Source organism: Mchenga conophoros, linkage group LG3 (genome assembly GCF_057382185.1).
Source record: "Mchenga conophoros isolate Kocher_MC1m ecotype Shallow Benthic linkage group LG3, M_conophoros_male_GT1.1, whole genome shotgun sequence".
NCBI classification, from domain to species: domain Eukaryota; kingdom Metazoa; phylum Chordata; class Actinopteri; order Cichliformes; family Cichlidae; genus Mchenga; species Mchenga conophoros.
In genome coordinates this window covers 49,776,477-49,800,376 of record NC_140528.1, presented here as the reverse complement: position 1 = coordinate 49,800,376, position 23,900 = coordinate 49,776,477, and the positions used below count along the sequence as shown (strand labels likewise).

Below are 23,900 nucleotides of genomic sequence, written 5' to 3'. Positions count from 1 at the left end.
ATCGGCAAAAAAAAAAAAAAACCCAAGCAAAAAAAATGCTCGTAGCCTTCTCATGCTGCCCGAGCCCGTTCTGCCCCGACATCAGCCAGCGCGTATTGGGAGTGGCATAGGCACCGATCGGTTTTCTATCGCCAATTTGCTGGGAGTAAGGGCGCCCTCCGTTAACGAGGTGCGCCTGCTCGCTGCTGAAGTCAAAGTAAAACTTTATTGTCATCTCCGCTACATACAGTCCAGTTATAGAGAGACGACACGACGAGGCTCCAGTTACAGCAGTGCAAGTAAACAAACAATAAATATAAGAAGAGTAAGAAAATAAATGTACACTTTAGGACTCGGGGTAAAGGTTCAATAACAATTTAAAATTTATATTTTACAGTTTGAGGATTTAAAGTCTCACACAACCCATCGAAAGGGGAGGGGGGCGGCTGCTATAATCCCACAAGATAGAGCACATTTCATTCATAATGTTGTAAGTACAAGCCCATTATGTATTCATGATTTGAATCCCGAGTTGTGTGAAATCCCAGAAATAAACCTCAGACAAAGCGAATCTGTGAACTAATAGCAACTATTAGGTTATGTTGTGGTTGGGGGATGGGTGTTCATACTGGAGTGCAAATGATGGACAAGAAAAGTTCAAAGCCATCAGGTGCTCAGTTTAGAAAAAAGAGAAAAGAAGAGGAGGAGAAACGAGCAAACTGCCACTGCAAACATGCTCACTGTGAAACTGATGTAACCACACATGTAGAGTGTGCAGTGTAAAAAACCTTTTGTCAGGAATCAAATAAAGAAAACAGGATGTTCCTGCAGGTGGGGGATGTCGATCTAGTGTAACAGCTGTGCTTGTTGTGTTTCCATGCAAATAGCCTGTCAAATGTTCCATCTGTCCATAAATACATGATGATAAGCTATTCTGTTTTTTTCTTGTTTTTATTTTAAATGGATCATTTTGTCATTGGATTCATTGTTTATCAGCTGGTCGACCTTGTAAATGTCCCTGCTGATATCTTGTTGGGCTCCTGTCTTGAAATGTTTAAAACCCTTTAAATATGTCACCGGCTTGAGCGCACAGACGTGGTTGAAAAGCTTCAGCAGGGCTGGATCTACTTTGCCAAACCTGGGTGGGTAACTTGGGTGGGACATGATCAGCTGAGTTATAAACTGCAGGTTGCTGGTTTGAGTCTGTATTGAGATGCTGACGTCTCTCACATAATAATAAGAAAAACAAACACTTTTACTAAACTGTAAAAGTGTTTAAAACATCTTCACATAGCACACATCTGAGGGATGGTGCTGTTACATTGTTCACGCAAAATCAAAGCAAGATGCCAACAGGTAATAAGAAGGAAAACACACTGACGAATGTTAAAAAACTCAAATGACCTGAAAGAAGATCAGCAGCATGATACAATTCAGAGAGCAGATACACAACCAGGTAACCAGGTTAAAGCTCCCTCAGATTGTTGTAACAATCTTTTGGTGGTGAGCACCTAAAATCAAACAAGTTAAGGATTATATGTCGCTTCAAATTCATTCAGCTGTCTACTGTCAGCCCGAGCCATGACTCAGTTATTCACATTGACGCATTTTTTAATCTCTCAGTCTACAAAAATACTTATATATTGTTTACCCAATACTGAATATAACGCTGTATTGTCAAATTTGTGTTGTCGTTTTTACGTATGCATATTAGTGTGGATTTTGGCGTATCATAAGAGGGACATGGGGGAGGCTTGTGTCAGGAAGGACACTTGGCATTATTTCGGCATGTTGTTGAAAGTTGTCAGAGCGTTTGTCGCACAGGTTGGACGTCAGTTAGAAGAGGAAATGAAGGGAGATCCAAGGAGTTTATGGTGGAAGCTGAGGAAAGAAGAATATTTCATAGAGTTCAGATAAGAGCTGAGAAAGGCTCTGGGTGGTAGGGAAGAGTTATCAGATGACTGGGAAAAATAGAGCCGTAGTGCTGAGCGAAACTCTGGACAGAGGAAAGAAGACACTGAAAGTTTGCTGTGGTATGAGGAAGTACGATAAAATATTCAGAGAAAGAGGTTAGATAAGAAAAAGTGGGAAAGCCAGGCAGATGGAAAAAGCAGAGTGTAGCACTGATAGGCAAAGAGAGAGGGGGTAAAGGAAAAGGCTGATAGAGGGCTGTATAAGAAAATGATAGATTATATTACAGATATTTGGCATCCAGACTGGAGCAGACAGGGATCGAACCACCAACCTTTCAAGTAGCAGGTTCAAAAATAAATGTAATAAATTAGCCATTCCTTTTAACCTTAAACCCAGTCACTACAGAATATCTTTTAAATACAAGTGTGGTTAAATGAAGGAACCACTGTATCAGTGCACATACATTTGACAAAGTGCTGGAGTTAATTAACACAGTGCAGGAGGTCTTTCTGTACTTCAAGTACTCAACTCACAGTTCAGTTTCACTGAGACATTAAAGATGGTAGAAAAAACAAAAGAAAACATGTGAAGTAAGAAAAACAATCAGATCTGATCAAATGAACTATCAAAGACTCCGTTTCCACAATACAGTCAATAAAACAAAAGACGTCTCTATATGAACTCCATAAATCCAGTTTTTGTCACTTGAAAGCTGCTGATGCTTTTGAAATCTTCAGAATATTCACATGCTGTGATCTGCAGTGGACGCTGGGATCATCTTGGACAACCTTCCAAACCAAACTGCCTTTCAGCAGGTGATGCACATCAGCCAGCACTTGATCACAACTAAAGCTGGAAAATAAGTAATTAGATAAATAAATAAATATAATAAATCAAATGCTATTAGCTACTGGAGCTACATAATGAGACCACATGTTAAAGATATCTTGAAACCAGCTGATCGTTCTGCATTTAACAATTTCCAGTAACTCTAAAAATAATTCCAAGAAAACTAAGTATAATGGTGTAACTGTAACCTGACATTTCAAACTGGTGAGGGAGGGGTTTTTGCACAGACCAGAGCTCTTTATGATCACCAGGAAGCACATTTGGAATTTATTTTAACCTTGAATAAACCCTTCAGTGTTTTCCACAGTGAGATAGTTTAACCAACGTGAGTCGATGTGGGAAACAATCACACTTTGGAAACAAAATTACCTCACAGGTCACATTTAAATCCAAGAACCATTGCTTCATTGCATCCCAACCCACTTACATTCAAAACTTCTCTGTTATTCATTTGATCTTAATATAAAATTAGTTTAGTGTTAAGGTTTCCTAAGAGTACAACGCTTTATTTTAGATTTGTTTTTAGGCTCTATAAGTGTACTTCACACAGCTGTTCAGGTGAGGCGTCAAGATTCAAACCCCAGTCAGACTCACATCCTTTTGTAGGCTGACCTTATGATGATCTCAGTGCTGCTGGACCTGAGTGTCTCTCTGTGGCTGCTGGTTTGAATTCCCAACCTGACTGAAGATCCAGGGAAGATAAAGCTCTAACGCTCTCAGCTCCATTAACACCAGCGTTCCTAACAATGCCAGGTTATCTTTGCGTCTCATCATCCTCTGGTTGCTTCTGTTGAAAGAAGGTGAAAAATTAGCCAATCTGATGACAAAGAATCAACAACAAGTTTGTGTCTGTTTCTTTCTTTCTTACATTTACACGGTCAGAGAAACATGGAGTGAAAGCAGCGACAGCCACAACTGATATAAAGGCAAAGATAACGACGACCATAGAGACCCTGGACCGACCTGCTGATGTATGAAAACGTTTTACTAAAAATATCTCTCAAATGGAAATGATGCAGACGAAAGTTGGACTGTTGGACTCTCACTATTTCTTGGAGTCGTGTCCTGAGGATTTGGAGTTTGGAGGATTTGGGGATGCAGTGGGCTGTCTGTCGTCAGGTTTTTAGTATTGTTTGGATCTAAAAAACAAAACAAAAAACACCTCAAAAACCAGTAGAGTCGAAATCTGTTTGTGAAACTTGCCTGAAAAGTTGGAAATGAGTTAAAAACAAAACAAATCTTCTCACCGACTACAAGTTCAACAACAGCAGCTTTCACTCTGCTCTGCAGCTTGGGGATGAAACATCTGTATCTGCCATTGTCTTCCTCCGACACGTTCAGGATCTTCAGTGAAATGTTCCCGTGTTTCATGTCGTCCATGAACAGCTCCGTCCTCCTGAAGTACGAGGCCATCTTCATGTCGGGGACCTCCTTCCTGTCCCTGTACAGGTGAACGTACTCCACTCGGCTCAGCCGGTCCAACGGGTCGGGCTTCAGGTCGGGTTTGGACCACTCCACCGTCATACCCTGGACATCGAACGTGGGCTCCAGGTGACACGGCAGGATGACATCATCACCTGGAGCGGCGATGATTGGAAGATTTGAACCAATCACCACAACCTCACCTGGAAATACGAAAAATCAAACCTCCCGAACTTCCACAGACCCCTGTGGAGTTACACACTGACGACCTGAACAGTTTGAGTTTTTGTGCTTGGGATACAAAAACTGTTTTTTCATTTAAAAAAAGCCTTATTTTCCCAAAAACTTAGTGAAGAGATTCAGTTCAATTCCGTTTTATATATTGTGCTAAAATTACAAAAATTGTCCGTTCAAAGTGCTCTATACTGTAAGATAAAGATCCTACAGTATTTCTGGAAAAACACTAACAATCCGATTCTTCTAATGGGCAATCAGTTGGCGGCAGTGGAATGAAAAAACTCCTTTTAACGAGATGAAACCTCCTCCAGAACCAGCCTCAGGGAGATGCAGCCATCTGCTGTGAGTGGTTAGTATTTGTTTCACTTTTTAACCTGTTATATCGCAGGTCTGTGCAGTAAGAGCGGATACAGGGCTTTGACGGATCTCTCTGTGGTGCTAATCATTTGTTGAAATGGAAAATAGCAGCTGTTGCCTGTGGATGAGACACATGCAGTGTCAGCAGATTTAATAAAGCAGTCAGCTTGTTGTCCTTCTAGCTCACTATTAATTTTTAATGTCAAGAGGAAATACAGAGAACAGCTGCTTCTGGGAGAAACTTCAACATACTGATATCATCAGAGCATAAATGATGACTTAAGTCACTGAAACATCAGGAGGTGCTGAATAATTAACCTCACAACCAGGAAGAGATGAAGAACGGTCACAAACCTCTCTGACCAGCTACAGGCTGATCTTTTACAAATCAGATCAGACAGATTATTATCAGATTATCTGAACCTTTGAGCTCCACTTCAGTGTCTGGGGGTTTTCTTGGGGTTTTTTCAGATTTAATCTTGGAGTCCTTTATAATAAATAAATATACATTTTCTAAATCTAAACCTATTTTTTTGATCTTAAAAACAAAATAAAAGAGTTCTGAGTCAAATATAGCTCCCAGAAAAGCTAAAAAGCTATTAAGACTTTGTAATTCTGCTCCTATGTGAATATTTTCCTAATAATAAACCAGCTTTCTTCGTTCGTATAACCCGACGTGTCCTTTTGTCCTGTTCTTTATGTTTAAGCATCTATCGGTTGCTAGACAACCATAACGTAAACCCCAGCTTTAAATAAACGCCGTGTGAACTCGTTAGATCTCAACACAAAGACGGGACGCTCATATTTTCAGATACGATTTGATTTTTAATGTTCGATTATTTAACGTTTCTTCACATTAAGTCTACATAAACGCGCAAAGTCGCTCATTGCAGTGCAGAACACAAATGTAACAGTTACGGCGCCGATCCAAACACACACGGATGCTGAGGTGGTTTAATAAATGGATCCGTTTACCTTGAGCGGGACTCCTGACAATGAAGCACAGCATAAAAGCCCAGAGAGTAACAATGAAAGAGGGTTTCTTTGAGTCTGAGCAGCAGGTACACATAATAGATGATAACAAATATAGAGCCGCTGTCTGAGTGAAATGACGATTCTTCTTCTTTTATTTCTTTTCGTTTGTCTTTTTCTGTAAAGCTAGAGTCGGCTTTTCTTCTGCCTCCTACTCTCTCAATACTTGTCACAGTCAAGCAGTTTGACATTATGGTGGTGGGGGTGGGGAGATTCATGCGCATTGCGATTTGATTGGTTAAACTCTTTACTAAAATAACTAAAGCTTTACTACTTCACTTCACAGGTCTTTGTCTCCGCGTTTTCGAGTTTTATAGCATAATTCAATAGAGATTCACAGAAATTCATTTCTTGACTACATTTTTCAGGTACAGTTGCCGTACAAACTCCGGTTCCGCGTCATTTCGGTAATTTGGCTCTTTCTCTACTTGGTGTAGGGAAAGCAAATGTCTCCATCAGGCAGAAAGTACCGCCAGGTGCCCTGATGTAAATTACACCGGTGACTTGTAATACTGAGTTTTCATGGATTACATTCATGTTGCACAAACCGAAAACATGCTCCATCCTTACTGATGCAATCTTACTTATTGCAGAGTAAATGTAGAAATTGACCTCTTTGTCATGTTATCTGTTGCCACGGATCTGACAGTGTTTGCACCATCCTCTAATTCAGCGAGCTCTTTAGAAAGACTCATTCTTTCACAAGACACAAAGAAAAGGCAGACTGCCTGGTGGTTTTTTTACGAAGGTCACAGAGTCAGTTGCAACATCTCCCTCTGCATATCTGTACATCTCTGAACTACTGGGAAACGCTGGCAGGTGTGACACGATTTTCAGTGCGTGTCACAGTGTGAAAAGGGGTCAGCGGTGAGCATACAGTAAAAGCAGCCTGACAGGGGCGGCATCACGGGCATCGGCAAAAAAAAAAACCAAGCAAAAAAAAATGCTCGTAGCCTTCTCATGCTGCCCGAGCCCGTTCTGCCGACATGAGTAAATTTGCTTGTACTCATGCTGCCCCGACATCAGCCAGCGCGTATTGGGAGTGGCATAGGCACCGATCGGTTTTCTATCGCCAATTTGCTGGGAGTAAGGGCGCCCTCCGTTAACGAGGTGCGCCTGCTCGCTGCTGAAGTCAAAGTAAAACTTTATTGTCATCTCCGCTACATACAGTCCAGTTATAGAGAGACGACACGACGAGGCTCCAGTTACAGCAGTGCAAGTAAACAAACAATAAATATAAGAAGAGTAAGAAAATAAATATACACTTTAGGACTCGGGGTAAAGGATCAATAACAATTTCAACTTTATAATTTAAAGTTTGATGATTTAAAGTCTCACACAACCCTCGAAGGGGGAGGGGGCCCTGCTGCTTCCAAATAGAGCACATTTCATTCATAATGATGTAAATCCAAGCCCATTATGTATTCATGATTTGAATCCTGGGTTGTGTGAAATCCCAGAAATACACTTTAGACAAAGTGAATCTGTGAACTAAGATGTAGGTCTGTTAGGTTATGTTGTGGCGATCCTCAAGTTGGGGGATTTGTGTTCATACTGGAGTGCAAAATTAAAACCAATGGAAGATGGACAAGAAAAGTTCAAAGTCATCAGGAGCCATCTGATAGCCCGTGGGCCTCCGCGGTGGTGATGGTGCCTAAGAAAAAAAGTCCTAGGATGCATTTCTGTGTGGACTACAGACCACTCAACAAAGTGACGAAGAAGGACTCTTACCCCCTTCCCAGGATTGATGAGTCTCTCGACTTAGTAGCCGGGTCCTCCTGGTTCTCCACCCTGGACCTGCGGAGTGGCTACTGGCAGGTGCCACTGTCCCCGGAATCCAGACCGAAGACAGCCTTCTGCACTAACAGGGGACTATGGCAGTTCAAAGTCCTGAGCTTTGGTCTTTGCAACGCTCCTGCGACCTTCGAGAGGCTTATGGACAGTGTGCTGGCTGGCGTCCCACGGCAACGGTGTCTGGTTTACCTGGATGATCTCCTAGTGCACGGGGGCTCCTTTGATGCTGCCCTGGATGCCCTGAGACAAGTGTTGGAGAGGGTGGCGGCTGCAGGTGGAGTTTCTGGGCCACAAGCTGGGTCGTGAGGGCATCAGCACTTTGGAGGAAAAAATTGACACCATTACCGGGTGGCCCACACCAGCGGACCAGAAACAGCTCAAAAGCTTCCTAGGACTGGCGTCTTATTACAGGAGGTTTGTGAAGGGCTTTTCCTCCATAGCCGCACCACTCTTCCACCTGCTGCAGAAGGACCGTGACTTCATCTGGACACAGGACTGTCAGCAGGCGTTCGACACCCTCCGCAGATCGCTGACAGAGTCCCCAGTCCTTGCCCCCCCTGACCCCGCCCTGCCTTTTGTCCTGGACACTGACGCAAGTAATGTGGGGCTGGGAGCGGTGTTGTCGCAGGTTGGGCCGGAAGGGGAGAAGGTGGTGGCGTACTTCAGCCGGGTCCTGAAAAGGAGTGAGCGGCGCTACTGTGTCACACGACGAGAGCTGTTGGCTGTGGTGGCGGGGGTGAGACACTTTAAATACTACCTGTGCGGCAAAGCATTTGTTATCAGAACTGATCATGCTGCCCTTCAGTGGCTGATGTCTTTCAGGGAGCCAGAGGGACAGGTGGCTCGCTGGCTGGAGGAGCTCCAAGCCTTCAATTTCACTGTGGAGCACAGAGCAGGGACGCACCATTCTAACGCAGACGCCCTCTCTCGCCGCCCATGTGCTGCAGCTGGCTGCCGTTACTGTAAGAAGCGAGAGGAAATAGAGCGGGAACTCACGTCAATAGACGGAGCAGCACAGCTCGCCTGCAGGGCTCTTCTGGTGGTGGATGCAGCGGGGTGGAGGGCACGGCAGGAACAAGACAATGACCTGCTGCCGGTCCTACAGTGGCTGGAGAAGGGGGAGCGACCACTTTGGGATGAGGTCACTGGGTTTTCCATCTGTACCAGGGGGCTATGGGCCAAGTTTGCAGCTCTCAGGCTGAAGGAGGGGGTGTTGGAGCGTGCCTGGAAGGATCCTGCCACGGGGGAGGAGAGGTGGCAGGTTGTGGTGCCAAGGTCGCTGAGGTCAGCTGTGCTGGAAGCCTGCCATGGGAGCACTGGCTCCGGCCACTTTGGGGTCTCCAAGACTCTCCGCCGCCTCCGCCAGGGCTATTACTGGGGTCAACAGCGGAGGGATGTGGAGGACTTTTGCCGCAGCTGTGATGCATGTTCCTCACACAAAGGGCCACAGGACCAGTCCCGGGCTCAGCTTCAGCAGCAACCAGCAGGAGCCCCAATGGAGCGAGTAGCTGTGGACGTCATGGGCCCATTTCCTCGCACAGACAGAGGAAACCGCTATGTTCTTGTGGCCATGGACTATTTTACCAAGTGGCCGGAAGCATACGCCATCCCAGATCAGGAGGCTGAGACTGTCGCTGATGTATTAGTGGAGGGGATGTTCAGCCGCTTTGGAACAGCAGAGACCCTCCACAGTGACCAGGGGCGTAACTTTGAGTCCAAGGTATTTACTGCCATGTGTGAACGCCTTGGGATTAAGAAGACCCGCACCACCCCACTTCACCCCCAAAGCGATGGACTGGTGGAAAGGTTTAACAGGACGCTGGCCCAGCAGCTAGCCATCCTTACCTCAGAACACCAACGGGACTGGGACTACCATCTTCCCCTTATCCTCATGGCCTACAGGTCGGCAGTGCAAGACTCCACCCAATGTACGCCTGCCCTGCTCATGTTAGGGAGAGAGCTGAGAACTCCTGCAGAGTTGGCTTTTGGGAAGCCAGAGGCACCACCAGGCCGGGACTACGCAAGGAAGCTGCAGGACCGGCTGGATTCTGCACATTCCTACGCCCGAGAGCAGCTGGCGAAGATTGATTCATAAATGGGACACTGGACTGTTTTATCTTTTATCTCTTGATTTTTTTGTCAATAAATTATCTTTTAGAATTTTATTGACTGTGATCTTTTTGCCCACGACTGAGACGGTTGGTCAGACCTAGAATCTTTCTTTGGGTGTGTTAAAAGCATCTTCCATACAAATTTCCAGCAACCATAGAGTCTGCTAGCTACTTTAACAATTGCAGGGAGGTTTTTAGTGCAGACCAGTTTCACAGAGTGATATCCAGCAATGGATTTTCCAAGTAATGACTCATGACTAACCAGCACAAAATCTGGAAATACTCGGATAATTGGCCTTCCTGGCAGAACAAAGAAACATCATTAAAAATGGTGACATGCCATTAGTGAGATGAAATTATTGGCACAGCTTTTAGCTTTACCAGCAACAATGTTTTGAGGATAAATTCACTGGAAGAGAAAAGCGGAAAATGCAAACATTTGTCTTCTCATTTCTCAGCACAAATGCTCTGAAGAATAACATCCGGCGCCTTCTTTTGTTTCTGATTGGATGTGATGGACAAAAGCAGTGTTTGTTATTTTCATTCTAATGTGGATTATCAGTGGCCGTCCATCTGTGCCAATAGCTCTGCTTTTCACAGATCACACAATTGTTCTTGGCTCATGAACCATAACATCACGAAGAATCACATGCTCCATCACCTTCTGATGGGGAGACAGAGGATGGAAAAGTAACATCAGAGATTTTGGGAAAACTCCCAAATCATTCAGGCGACCCGACCACCAGCAGCAGTTTCAGCAAGACTCAACAAGCCTAAGAATCTTTACACAGAAGCAACTCAGCCATAGTGATGAGTGAAAGCTGTGTTTTATGTGGTTGATAAATGTGCTGAATGAATGTGTGTGTGAATGAGGCATGTAGTAGACGGTCTTTTGAGGGCTCAATTAGGTACAAACACAGAGAAGATTCATGGATGTAATGAAGGAGGACATGTAGATGGTTGGTGTGACAGAGGAAGATGCTAAGGACCCGGTGAGATTACTAATCTTACTTTGTTATGCTTTGCTAGGAAAGGGTAATTTTTTGCTAGGAAGTCAGCTGTTAAACAGACGATTATTCACATCTCTGCGCCAAATTTAAACATCCTCTGTCTGTGATTCATTGTGTTTCCCCTTGGTTAAAAAAGGCTGCAGATTCCAAGATGTATTCTTCAGCACATTTTTTTACCATATAAAGTAATCCAATGGACCTTTTGGTAGGCCAGCTCTGGGCTCTGTGCCTCATCACCCCCTAACACTGAATTATTGTTTCTACACAAAAAGCACACATTAAATCTGAAAAGGACTTTCACTCTCAGATATTCTGTGAGAATAGAGGAGACACCAGGTCCAGAGCTGGCTCGATCCATGCAGGACATTTGCATTAACAAGCACCAACAAGCTGCGGAGACACACAGCTGGCTAATAAAACTGCAAAGAGCCTGAAATCAATGTATTTTACAGGAGTATGAAACATCAGACATGTCTATGAAGGTGAGCTGCCAGGTGAGGTGAGCTGTTCTACTGAAAGTGCTTTCAGCAGAATACCAGCACCTTTGGTGAACTGCAGCCATGCTGGCAACTGTGACATCCTGATAGTTTTGATGTGCAAGCAGCTCTGAAGCAGTGCTGAGTTAGCAAATAATGGCACAGCTCCTGTGATGAAGTGATAAAAATGTGCAGCTGCACTCTTGAAAGAGACAACATCAGTCTGAACCTGACACAGTGCATCGATCACTGATTACAGGCCGCAGTCTACGATCAGGAGACAAAGGCGCATTTTCACATATTTGCATCGTCGTTTGAGGGTTTTTGTGTTGCATTTGAGTTTCAGGCTTTTCCGATTCTCTGTCGCAAATTTGTGTAACATTGAACTTTAGTTTCAGGTTTATTATTTTAATTCTTGTTCCTGATTAGTTTTAAATGGAGTTTGGGTGCAGAGGAGTGATAGTGGATAGAGAAGATTCATGGATGCTGTGAAGAAGGACACACAGTGTGACAGAGGACGATGGCAGGGATAACCAAAAAGAAGAAAGAGAAGAAGAGCCAGCATCTTCACTTCCTGACTCTGAGTCAGCCTCCTTTTAGCCCATCTCCCCAGTTCATGACATAGGCCGTCATCTCTCCTTGCCCATTGCCGGCATGCCACAACCTCTCCACCATCTTAGCCTGGCCCTGAACGTGTGGAGGCCTGCTGTTCCCGAGACCTTTGGTGCCGACTCAGCATCTGTTGCTGTGCAGCCTTAGCACGAGATAAGCACAGGGCCTGCTTCTCTGCTCCGCCCCAACATCCCGCTGCTCTGAGAAGCATCAGCAGTCAGGGCCTCTGAACTTTTACATGTTTAAACTTTTGAATTCCGGTCTGTTTTTTGTTTTATCCTGTTTGAATTCACTGTTACTTCTAGTGTTTTTAGTTCCCTCTGTGACTAAGTACTTTTACCATGAGGTCTTCTCCAGTGTTAGATGTTTATTTCCTGTTCCACTTAAGAGGTTAGTCTTCTTTCATGTCTTACGTTAGTTTTTCCTTGTTCCTTATGATCTTCTGCTCCTGATTTTGATCTGTGTGTAATTATTCTAACTTGTGTCTCATTCACCTCCAGTCATTCCCTAATTAGTCCTTGGTGTTTATATATGTCCCACTCTTCACTTTCTATGATCTGTTGCTGTGTGTGTTTAATCCTTGCACATCTGTGTGGGTTTCCATCTGAAATGGCTCTTGACACTAAATTCAATCAAAAATGAACAATTATCCAACAAAAAACAAACAAAAATAAAAAAAACATTTATGGTCCAGTTGATTTTTATCCATTAAAGAAAATTTCAAAAATCACTTCCCTTCAGTTTTCTTCACAGATCACATTTGGATGAGCTCTTGGTTATCACGTGACCAGATGCGTTTGGCACATATTTATTCAAACCATGTTCAAAGAGTAAAGGCAGGACAGAACAAACACACAACAAAGCAAAACAGGACCACGTTCACTTATTTACACACACTTTGACATTTGAGGTGTCAGAAAAAGACACATCCTGCACAAACAAGTTTTTAACACATTTAGAACAGGAGATGATTACGGCAGGAAGCTGTGGTCACTGTGACGCTAACAAAAAGTAGAAAGCATGCGGCACCCCCCAGGTTTATCAGCCTGTCTGTCAGTGCACCAGCAGCATGGAGATAGCAACACTGTGTGCTGTTATTGGTGAGTAAAGTGTGTTGGAGCGCTCTCATTTAGTGCAAAAGCACTAACTGTCTTCTTCTTTATGAGCAGAATCTATATGTATGTGTTATATATGTTTTATGATATGTATATTACATGTTATATTATACATTATATTTTTCAATGGCTCATAAATGTTACTCTATATATCATAGATTTTCAGTTATCTTATTGTTACAACCAGAATTTATCAATTAAAGATGCACTCATTGTTGTCTTGAAGCTGCCATGTAATTACAAGGTTGCTATAAGTAACAGCAAATGATTGTTGTATTGTTTAGTAACAGCTCAGTAACTTACTGCATGTAACTACTAAGTAATTGCCAGAATTACAAAGTGTATTTTAATTTGTGTGTTTAGGTTTTTCTTGACCGCTCATTTTAGTTTCGGAGCTGATTGCTTGTCTCAGTTTAGATTTGATCACATTAAGTATTATTATTTCAAAGGTTGTGTGGGTAAGTATTTGTCAGGGTCAAAAATTTTAAAGTTCAGAAAAACAATTATAATACAAAACTGTGATTTTTGAATGCAGGCGAGTCACAGTCATGCACGCGAATAATCTCAGTAAACCTGCATGTCAAAGCCTATTTAGGCTGGTTGCCATGGCAAATTTGTCCAAAAAAGCTTAAGTTTAAAAACATTTCACGTGTATTTTTCTAAATTTTAAAGTTATTTTTTAAGCACATAATATCATTTTGTTGGTTTCTTTGTTTTGGTCAAGTTTAATTTCCTTTAATTTCCTTTTTTCAAAATTTCTGTTACCTTTTTTTTTTTTTCCCATATTTAATTTCATTTGTTGTTGTTGTTTCTTTTGGGACAAAATGTAAAAAACTCACAACTAATAAAAATCAAAAGTCAGAATTTCATTGTTAAAGGTTAAGGGCAGTCTGTCTTTGCTATTGTGTGTTCCCACTAACGGCATTTAGTGTGATGTGTTGCTCCTCTATCTGAGATCGTGGGTGGCACATGAAGCTTCGATTGCATCCAGTCTACGTTTGCTACTGTAGCTCGCTGCAGCCGCTAACCGCATCACATTGTAAACAGGTAGCCATTCTGCCTTAGGCCGGGGTTTCATTACAGCCACATGCTAAACAGACACATTTTAATCCAAATAACATCCGTAGTGAAACAGCATCTAAAGCAGGCGTCTATGCATCGCCCAGCTTTCACGGTCGCTCCTTTCTTCAAGCGCATTAACAACATAAACTTACGTTTGCCATCATTTCTCTTTTTGTTTTGCAGCTTCACTCAGAATCATTCCTAACAGATCCCAGTTCTTCCAGTATGAGTCCGTCTCCATAAGCTGTGGGGGGCAGGAAAACTCTTCAGAGTGGAGAGTTAATCAGAATCAGAATCAGAATACTTTATTGATCCCTGGGGGAAATTATTTTTTGTTACAGTGCTCCATTTTAAGAGGAGCACGTCCTTTAACACAAACACAACATGTCCCTCATCCTCAAATGGAATAGGTGAATCTCACTGCGACATCAGTGATCTTTATCCAGCAGACACTGGAGTTTACTGGTGTGAGTCTGCAGCAGGACAGTGCTCCAATGCTGTCAACATCACTGTGGCAGGTGAGCTTTGATCAACAAATCATGAGTTGCAGCCAGTAGTGACTCAAAGTACCTGAAAAGCTTCTACACGTTTACAGATAACATGAACATATCATGAAGAAGCAGCTCTTTTTATGCCAAGTAAGCAGTGTTGGTCTGCAAAAAGTAAACAGGATGGTTTAATTCACCAAAAAACCCGCAACATTCACCATCTGAAGTTTGATCATATCACACTGTAATCATACAAATTTGATTTAACTCATGAACTATTCTACACAGGCTTCAACTGACTCCAGTTATTTGTTCGAATGAAAGTCCTGTTATCTGCCAGCAAACATCCTGCCAGCAAGCAGATAACCACTTCAGTCTCGGCTAAAAACAAAGCAAAATTTTAAAATGACACTAAACAAAAGAAAAGCTTTTAAATAGAATTGCATCAGAAACATAACTCGATGCTGCAAGGGGAGTCTGAACTAAACATTTTATGTTTCAGCTGGTTCTGTGATCCTGGAAGGTCCTGTCCATCCTGTGACGGAGGGAGACACTGTAATTCTGCACTGTAGACACAAGGCAGGCTCATCCTCCAATTTCACTTCTACTTTCTATAAAAATGATGATCTCCTTGGGAGCAGCTCTACAGGAAACATGACCATCCACAGAGTTTCCAAATCACATGAAGGACTCTACAAGTGTAACATCACTGGAGTTGGACAATCACCAGACAGCTCACTGGTGGTTATTTCTGCAGGTGAGCAGAAAACATAAAGAGTTATAACATCTTACTGTGAGCACGATGGATTCATACTAGAATCCAGATATGGTTGTTTTACATGACAAAGTTCTACTTTTGTGCTTCTAATCTTTCTATTGTAATTCATTTTAAAGTGGGAGGGTGTTACCTGGGAGGGATGCTATTATGCATTTTTGTGCAACCACCAAAATATGGTTATTTTTCCAATTTTACCCAGTAAGTATTGATCAAATCTGAGCATAAGTACATCCAGACACCTTACCCACACAACATTAGTTTAGTTTGGTTAAAAAGTGTAAAGGAAGGACTTTTGCTTCTTCAACTGTTCATTCAGTTCCAAAATATGCACAAGTTTTAAAGACCCAAATCCCCTTTTTATGTTTGTCTTTATAAAAAATTGTTAGTCAGCAATCTTTAAGAAAACTGCTGACTGAGTTCAAATGATGGATTTGTATCAACCACCAACCACTTGAGTGTTTTTTCTAAAGAAACTGTTTACTTTAAAGGACTGTTACAACATCATGAGAAATGCACTTGTTTGATGTCCTACCTGAAGGGTAGATCCTGTGTGCTGTCAGCCAAGTTTAGCACAAAAAACCCTGCTGGACGTTTATACAAAGGCCTGTGGGTCTGCATTTAGGCCAATGTGTGGTATTTTTGTTTTGAAGCAGGGAGTCCTGACTCGTCGTCTGATTCTCCCCCCCGAGTGATTCTTCCTGTGGTGGGTGTCTGCCTCATGCTGATTTTGCTGATGCTGCTCTGCCTCTGGAGGAGCCACAAAGGTCAGCATGTTTTGATGTAAATAAAAAAAAGAAATGACATTTTACATCCTGTTGCTACAATGTCACTTTCACCGTGTGTAGAATTCCTTTCTCTTGGTCGCGGTTAAAAAAAAACATCCCCCAAGAATAAAACTAAAATCTGCTGCACTCACACGAGAGTCCAGTCCTACCTCCTCCTACTCTGTTCATTTCATGAAGGCAATACTACAGATACATCCAGGTCATTTCAATCAAACCTTCTTAATCCTGCAACCCTGACACTTTTAGAGCAGTCAGCCTTTGATTTCTCCAAACATTCCTGTGACTGTTTGGATTGTTTGACTGTAGAGAGACATTTAATGATTCGTCATCTGCATAAGTGTGGTGGCTAATACTAAACGATCTGCTCGAGATAGCATTTCTGTAGAAAACAGCAGGACAAAGATAGAGACCTGACAAATACTGTGAACAAAATCTGGAACAGAGGACGCAGGGGTGAGCAATTCATTTTCCAAATGGACACAAACTGGTGGTGATAAGAGTTGGGATCGCAGCACATGGTCACTCCTCCTTCAGCCTTGTTCTGTTGGCGTTTTCTTCCTGTTGAAAGGGAGTTTTTTTTTTCTTGCCACAGTTGCAAGTGTTTACTGATAGTGGGACTCATTTAACTGTTGAATAGTGTAGACTCGTCTTTACCTTACGACATGAAGTGCCTTTATGTGCCTTGTTTTTGATGCTGTAAAAATAAACCTTAATTTAACTGAAAATGAATCAATGCTGGAATAGTGATTTGCACTATTGCCTCACAGCAAGAAGGTCCTGAGTTCGAGTCCACCAGCTGGCCAGGGCCTTTCTGGGTACGCCAGCTTCCTCAAGCAGTCCAAAGACATGCAGTTAGGTTAAATGGCAATTCTCAATTGCCAGTTAATTGTGAACTGCCCATGTAAATACCAATCTGGTTGTGTTAGCTCTGCAACCCTAACAGGGATAAGTGGAAGGAAATGGATAGATTGTGGCCACCGTTCTCTAGATGAACTACTGTGACAGATCCTCTAATCTCAGCCCAGATTTCCCCATTGTGCAGGAGATCAGAAAAACCAAATGTTTCAAAAGTAGCTTTCAAATCATTATCAGGTCACCTTTGTCACCTGATAAAAAGTAGTTAATAAGAAACCACTAATGCTGTGCAATGCATGAAATCAATAAGATATCCATCAGGAAGTCAAGGCTGGGCAGGTTCTCTGTTTAACATCTACTGTTTACATCAGGGTGGACACACACATATGCAGTTTCACTTTACTCAAAAGCTTCTTTAATGAATTTGGTGATGTTACATTGAACGACTTGTTAATAGTGAGTTTCTCTGCATTACGCATTTGAGGTTGAAGTGATGATGCATTCACTGCTCACTTCTCTTTTCATTGTAACTCTTAAAGCTTTGTTTCTTTCATCAATGATGTTTGACTGCATTTGTGTGCCTACAATACTGAACTGTTGAAAAGGTTAACTCATGCATCATAAAACTGCATTTTAAGCATAGTTATGGCCTTTATGAGGAAGTAGCAAACAAAAGTCTGACTCTAGCTACGCATTCATGACCTACAGGCACGCCAAAGCTACTATTATTGTGGTTGTGCATCATTGCGGTATTGTGTGCAAGAATTCTAAATTGAACGTAGCCACACAATATTTACACTGCCACTTAGTTTTAACCATTTAATACAAAACCAACACTAATAAAGTAAACTGAACAAAAAGTGGATTAAACCTACAGAAATATAGAATACTAATAAAAATATCTAACTAATGTCAGGTGATATCTGTAAATAATACTTGTATCTCTTAAATGGTGTAAGTGAAAAGGTTTACATGAAAAAAGAAGAAATTATGTTCGGAAAAACCGAAAAAGGATCTATAAATAAAGTTACTGTTGTTGGCCAAACACTGTCATTAGTTCCATGTTGTTCTTTGTACAGTTGTAAATCACCTGAATGGTTTCAGAGGTGGAACATTTACTCTCTGCAGATTGTTTTATTTTGAAAAAAAAATGATTCTCTGTGCTTTTCCTGTGGCCTACTCATCTTCATCCTGCAACATCTGTTTCAGAGCTCAGCAGAGAAGATTCAGAATCCCACTTTGGCACATTCAAGCAGCGCCTTTAAATATTATCTGAGCCTAAATATAACACAGCAGGTTTATTGCTGGAGAGTCTAGTTCAAAAGTCATGAACAAACTGTGTCACGCAAAAACTATTTGCATTCTTCACTTGGAGACACTATTGTGCCGTAGGTTCTGAAACAGTATGAGTTCTTTATGAGACTAGTTCATTCCTTTTCATGAGCAATCAGAGGGAACGCCTTCCTTATTCAGCAAGGAAAGTAAACGCTGAACAAACAGCGACAGCTCGTTCCTCTGGTCTTAGTAGATCTGTGCTCTCTTCCAGTCTAATCTTTCTGGAGTCAAAAAGGAATAAGACGACCACGCTGGGACCACAAATGTGTCACTATACAACTCAAATGTCCCAAAAAAAAAAAAAAAAGAAAGAATCGCAGGACAAACATGCAGCCTACCTGTGGCGTACATAACATAGCCCTATAATGATTTAAATATATTTGATCAAACGTGAAAAACATTCAGTTATAATTTATTCTATGACCATGTAAAACCATTACAGCTGTTAAACTCTGTCTTCACTGCTGTCTTATAACTATCATTCATAATAATCAGTATTAATTAAGCATTAACAGTTAGAACACAAAACAAAAGTGGCAGCTCAGGTGGATCACATGAGCATTGATTTCAGTCTTACTGCCCACTCAAAGTGTTTCTAACTACAAATCAGATTTTGTCTTCATGCAACACTTTAATCTGAGCACTTTAGTTTCCTCACAATTTAGAATAACTAATGAACTCAAGAAGCACGTTTCTCAACCAGCAACCTTTTCGCTGTGAGGCAACAGTAGCTACTAAGCACTAAATCAACACATGGACCATCATGCTGACCATTTACTGATTTTACGGTTTAGTAAAGAACATTTTGGGGAAAGAAAAAACAGTAAGATGAGCTCTCTTATTGTTTTAAAATGAATATCCATATGCATATTACTTCAGCTGAATACGCCTGTAGTGCATTTAAATATCCCTGAAACAACACATGTTCAAAAAATTCAAACACAGAACTTTCATTCAGTGCCACAACAAAAAGAGTTTGACTGCAAAAGAAACAGAAAATAAATAAAAACAATAAATGAATAAAATACAACAATAGTAGTAAAACACATGTAATGACATCACTGATGACACAAAGTTTATACAGACGAGCAAAAGCAAAAAAAGGCAACTTCACACATCAAAGATGAACAAAACAATAAATCAGTCTGAAGTCAGTCTGACAGCACAACATGTCCGTGTTTGTCTGCGTCAGACTTTCTTTTAGTTCCTGATGAAGGCGTTGAGAAAAATATGCAGCAAGAGCAGCGACAACCGAGGTGGAAATTATCAGCAAGAGGTTGACCCTGGACAGACCTGCTGATGTAAAATTAAAATAAAAAAACCAAACAGAAAAACAAGATTACCACAAAAACTCATACAAACATAAACGATGCAGAGACAAGTTGGACTGGTTTCTCACCGATTCTTGTGCTGTTGCAGTTTGGAGGGTTCAGCTGCATCTCAGAGCTGCAAAGTTTTAGTGTAGATTAAATTTTAGAAGAGTCAATATGATGATCTCAGCTGGGCCTGACTGTCTCCCTGTGGTTGCAGGTTTGAACTCCCAACCTGACTGAAGATCCAGCAAAGATAAAAGAAAAAACCCTCAGTTTCATTAACACCAATGTTCCTTTGAGCAAGGCAGCTAGACTGGTAGTGGTTGTTTTTGTGTCTCATCATCCTCTGGATGCTTCTGTTGACAGAAGGAGGATAATGAGTCAGTCTGACGGCACAAGAAGCAACAACATGTTTGTTTCTTTCTTTCTTACAGTTCGATTCTGATGTTGGCAGGAAAAATGTACAGCAAGACCAGCAACAGCTATAACGATTATAAAAGCGATGACAGTGACGACCACAGGAACCCTGGATCGACCTGCGGAAATAGAAAAACAAAAACAACAAGGTCACCACAAAAACCCAAACAGGAATGATGCAGAGTAAAGTTGGACTGTTTTCTCACCATTTGCTGGAGTCGTGTCCTGATGATCTGGAGTTTGAAGCGACGTCTCTATCATCGAGGTTTTAGCAAAGTTTGGATCTAGAAAACCACAAAAATCAGTCGAGACATAATCAGTTGATAAAAATATAAGACGTAAGAAACAGAGTGGTGAAATGTCTTTAAATGACATTCAGTTAATTTTAAGTCAATAAAAAGGTTAACAGGACAACATGAATTTATTTTTAAATTATCGTCACATTGTAAGCAGTTCACACAGTGATGGCACAAACTTGCAGTCACACAACAACACGCTGCTCTTTTTCTTACAGATCAAACAGATCTTTGAGTCTTTGTACAGTTTGTTTACTGAAGATCCAAATAAACTCAAACTTGTGCCCAACTATTGTTTAATCATCAAAGACAAACACTGTAGAGTTGAAAGAAACCATTAAATGCCCCAAATTACCATCGCATTCAAGCACATGAAGATGAGTGGATGTAAACATCTGAACACAATATGTGGGTGCAAAGAAATTTAACCCTCAGTACAGCTGTGGAAACTATCAAAGAGACAAAACTCTTCTTTTTGTTAGATTGTTAACAAAAAGGCAAGTGTTTGACACAATGTTAGATTTATAAATATATTCTTATCTCAGGTTCCAGACTAAGATCAGTGATCACATGTGTATAAATGAATTGTCTTACCAGAGACGGTGACTCTGCAGCTGTTGTAGCCGCGGCCATAACCTGTGTCCACCTCACACAGGTACAGACCCGAGTCCTCAGTCCTGAGTCTGGACAGCTGGAGTCTGATTCGTCCTTCTCTGAGGGCGTCTTTGTCACTCTGGACTCGTCCTGAAAACTCTTCATCCTCTGAGAACTCGACACCATCACGAAGATAATACAGAGTTGAGGGTTTCTGATCAGTTATCAGGCTACAGCGGATCTTCAGTGCTGAGATGGGCGTGTCTGGTTTGGTGGTGAACGTCCACTCCAGTGTGATGTTGTGGTTCTCCTCTGCCTGATAGGAGCTCTGTGTCACATCCACTACAAATGATCCTGTTGAGGAGACAGAGAGGAGCAGACACACTCACAACTTTATACAACATCAGAAATTTCCAACATTTTGTGTCCAACGCACTAAATACATCCTCCTGCTTGGCAGCAACATCTTACAACATCCAGTGATCCACTGTCTCTCCTCTGCACACGTCTAAACCATCTCAGGTTTGCCTCTCTAACTTCATCTTCAAACCTGAGCCGTCCCTCAGACTCATTTCTGATCTTTTCCATTCTGATCACATCAAATGAAAATCTGAGCTTCTTCAGCTCTGCCTCCTGTTTCTTGTCAGCAACACCATCTCCAAACCATAAATCATAGGTTTTAACATTGGATTTGCATTTACTTCTTATACAGCACTTTTGTACTCGAACATTCACACTTTGATGGATGCATCGGAGAGCAACTCAAGGTTAATATCGTGTCCAAGAATATCTGGCATATTTTGCAGATTCTACTTCCGATTGATCGAGGACCTGCTCTACCTCCTGAGCAGCCCACCTGGAGAGCACAGAGGAACTTGGAATTTTAATATCCAGCTAAGTTTCATAATTTTCCATTGCTTGTCTCTGCATTTTGTTTGCTGATCGCTGCTCTCCTGAAGGAGTTTCTACCTGTTAAAATTGAGTTTTTCCTTCCAAAAAACATATTTACCTTTAACTGAACCCAAGTGGAGGATGAGAGTCGATAGTGGGACCATGAAGAAAGGCATGAAATCCATGATCACATCTTGTTAACAGTCTGTGAAGATCAAAAGCTGCTTCTTCCTCATTTTCACATTCAGGCTGCAGACGGAAAAAATAAATAAACAAAAACTGTTACGTTTCAAGACACAGACATGCTTCAAATTACATTACACTTTTATTTAACTGTATATTTGACTATTTTTGGGATAAAAAAATAAAAATAAAATAAAATAAAAACAGGTCCCCGACATGAAGATGGCCTCGTACTTCAGGAGGACGGAGCTGTTCATGGACGACATGAAACACGGGACCATTTCACTGAAGATCCTGAACGTGTCGGAGGAAGACAACGGCAGATACAGATGTTTCATCCCCAAGCTGCAGAGCAGAGTGAAAGCTGCTGTTGTTGAACTTGTAGTCTGCAGAGGTATGAAAATGCGCAGGAAAATCTGACGTGTATGGCAAACTTCACCGACGATATTTGGGGAGGAATAAACACACATCAGCCTTCGGCCATTTTGATGAACGCATACGCCCCCTAGAGCGCGCTAACTTTATTAACAGCCACACAAATGGAAACCACACATCAAACATAAATGAACCATTTGCCTGTCTCCATAATTGAGCATTTTCTCTTCTTATGTCAACATAGTCGGTGAGAAGATTTGTTTTGGTGATGTTTGTGGTTCTGATTTGTGTTTTTATTTTGTCCCCTGTCATAAACTTTCAGCCTCATTTTAATAACAGATTTTGACCGTTTTGTCTCTTAGATCCAACCTCAACGACAGAGACGCCGCTGCAAACTCCAGATTCCAACAAATGGTGTGAAAACAGTCCAACTCTTCTCTGCATCATCCACGTTTGGAGTTTTTGTTTTTGTGGTGACCTTCTTGTCTTTGAGATCAGATCGAGCTAGGGTCGCTGTGATCGTCACTGCCAATGCCTAATTATCAGTTAAAAGTGTAGTGGCAATTCCTTTACTTTTGAATGATCAAACGTCCCACAACTTAAAGTCCACAAGCCACTGCTGCACTGAGGTAATATTTCGTACGCAGGCAAAAGAAGTCCATTGTCCAAACCTTTTAGTTGAGGGTTTTGGTTTATTTATCCATCTTGGCAAGCAATAACAAGATCCTTCCTACTGCTTCTCCTGCTCTGGTAAAAAAAAAAAAAAAAAAAAAAAACCATAGGCCCACCCCAATGCATGCTGGTCCTATACCAGTCTCTTTATTTATAGAAACAAAATGGCCCTACAGCTCTTACTGACTAACTTAACAAAATAACAACAAACAAAACAAATCATTTAAAACAAAATATTAACCGACAAATAAACCCCAAAATATAAATAAACTAACAACAAACTTTAATTAAAAAAAAAAAAAAAAATAAAGAACAAATAGCTCCAACAAAAAGCTTGTACACGTTTAGTAAAGCAATCACTTTACAAAAACAACATTCGGTGAGCTGTAGTAACTGTCTTTCTCTCCTCTGACAAACACACGGCTCTCATAAACCTGACATGCTCACAGACCTGCTCGGTGAATCATCGCCATCGTGTCTGTTATAAACAAACCTCTAAGCTAAGAGCAGTCGCTTCACAAGGTCAAAACCTGTCTGACAATCTTCTCGTTTTAAGCTTCTTCCGGTTTTAAAGTAACTCACTGACAGCTGTCACACTGTTAGTGACGGACAACACAGCACAGCTGATAATAGTCAATTCAGTTTATTCACATCCGCCAGTTTTTCATTAAAATTCACTGTAATCTGCACTAACACGCAGCTAAAGCTGGACACGTCGGTTTACCTTGTACAGGAGTCCAGACGGACAAAGCCGAGAACAGGAGAAAAGTCCGGAGTGAGAAAAAGGAAGAGTCCTTAAAGTAGAAGTTGTTCAGAGACATGATCGATGATTAAAAGTTCCGTTTTCTGACTGAAGCGAGTTTTTTTTTCTTTCTTTTTGGAAATCTGTAGTCTGATCAGTCCCTGCCTGCTTCGCTCTGAATGAATGAATGAGCCGTGAGGATCTCC

The 23,900-nt window shown here is 41.6% G+C and overlaps 2 protein-coding genes across 8 annotated transcripts; one reads left to right on the top strand and one right to left on the bottom strand.

Moving 5' to 3' along the window:
- Positions 1-396: 396 nt before the first annotated feature.
- Positions 397-23,900, bottom strand: LOC146579202 (myelin-oligodendrocyte glycoprotein-like). Of its 7 annotated transcripts, none has more exons than XR_014890360.1 (7): positions 23,677-23,818; positions 21,841-21,971; positions 20,832-21,185; positions 20,148-20,225; positions 19,957-20,060; positions 19,611-19,880; positions 17,292-19,507 (listed from the first exon to the last, which is right to left on the bottom strand). XR_014890360.1 is itself a non-coding variant. In XM_085261880.1 (5 exons), the coding sequence occupies exons 1-5, from the start codon at positions 23,771-23,773 to the stop codon at positions 3,497-3,499; spliced, it is 699 nt and encodes a 232-aa protein (XP_085118006.1). In that variant the 5' UTR covers positions 23,774-23,900; the 3' UTR covers positions 397-3,496. The 7 variants fall into 7 exon arrangements, 4 of the variants coding, with proteins under 4 accessions (XP_085118006.1, XP_085118023.1, XP_085117988.1 ...); XR_014890362.1 differs by lacking the exon at positions 23,677-23,818 and adding an exon at positions 22,140-22,278; XR_014890361.1 differs by having other exon boundaries at positions 17,293-19,504.
- LOC146579203 (low affinity immunoglobulin gamma Fc region receptor II-b-like) lies at positions 12,863-22,196 on the top strand. Its single transcript, XM_085262328.1, has 6 exons — positions 12,863-12,893; positions 14,154-14,249; positions 14,321-14,488; positions 14,961-15,215; positions 15,887-16,000; positions 19,959-22,196. Exons 1-6 carry the CDS (start codon positions 12,863-12,865, stop codon positions 19,967-19,969), a joined length of 675 nt encoding a protein of 224 aa, XP_085118454.1. The 3' UTR covers positions 19,970-22,196.

Bases quoted from the DNA above. Each gene is read 5' to 3' on its own strand.
- LOC146579203 (XM_085262328.1), top strand. From the start codon at position 12,863: ATGGAGATAGCAACACTGTGTGCTGTTATTG. The intron at 12,894-14,153 runs GTGAGTAAAGTG...TTTGTTTTGCAG, and splicing joins AACACTGTGTGCTGTTATTG to CTTCACTCAGAATCATTCCT. The intron at 15,216-15,886 runs GTGAGCAGAAAA...TTTGTTTTGAAG, and splicing joins ACTGGTGGTTATTTCTGCAG to CAGGGAGTCCTGACTCGTCG.
- LOC146579202 (XM_085261862.1), bottom strand. From the start codon at position 23,773: ATGTCTCTGAACAACTTCTACTTTAAGGACTCTTCCTTTTTCTCACTC. The intron at 4,368-23,676 runs GTAAACCGACGT...TCGTATTTCCAG, and splicing joins CGTCTGGACTCCTGTACAAG to GTGAGGTTGTGGTGATTGGT. The intron at 3,709-3,788 runs GTGAGAGTCCAA...TTCATACATCAG, and splicing joins GGACACGACTCCAAGAAATA to CAGGTCGGTCCAGGGTCTCT.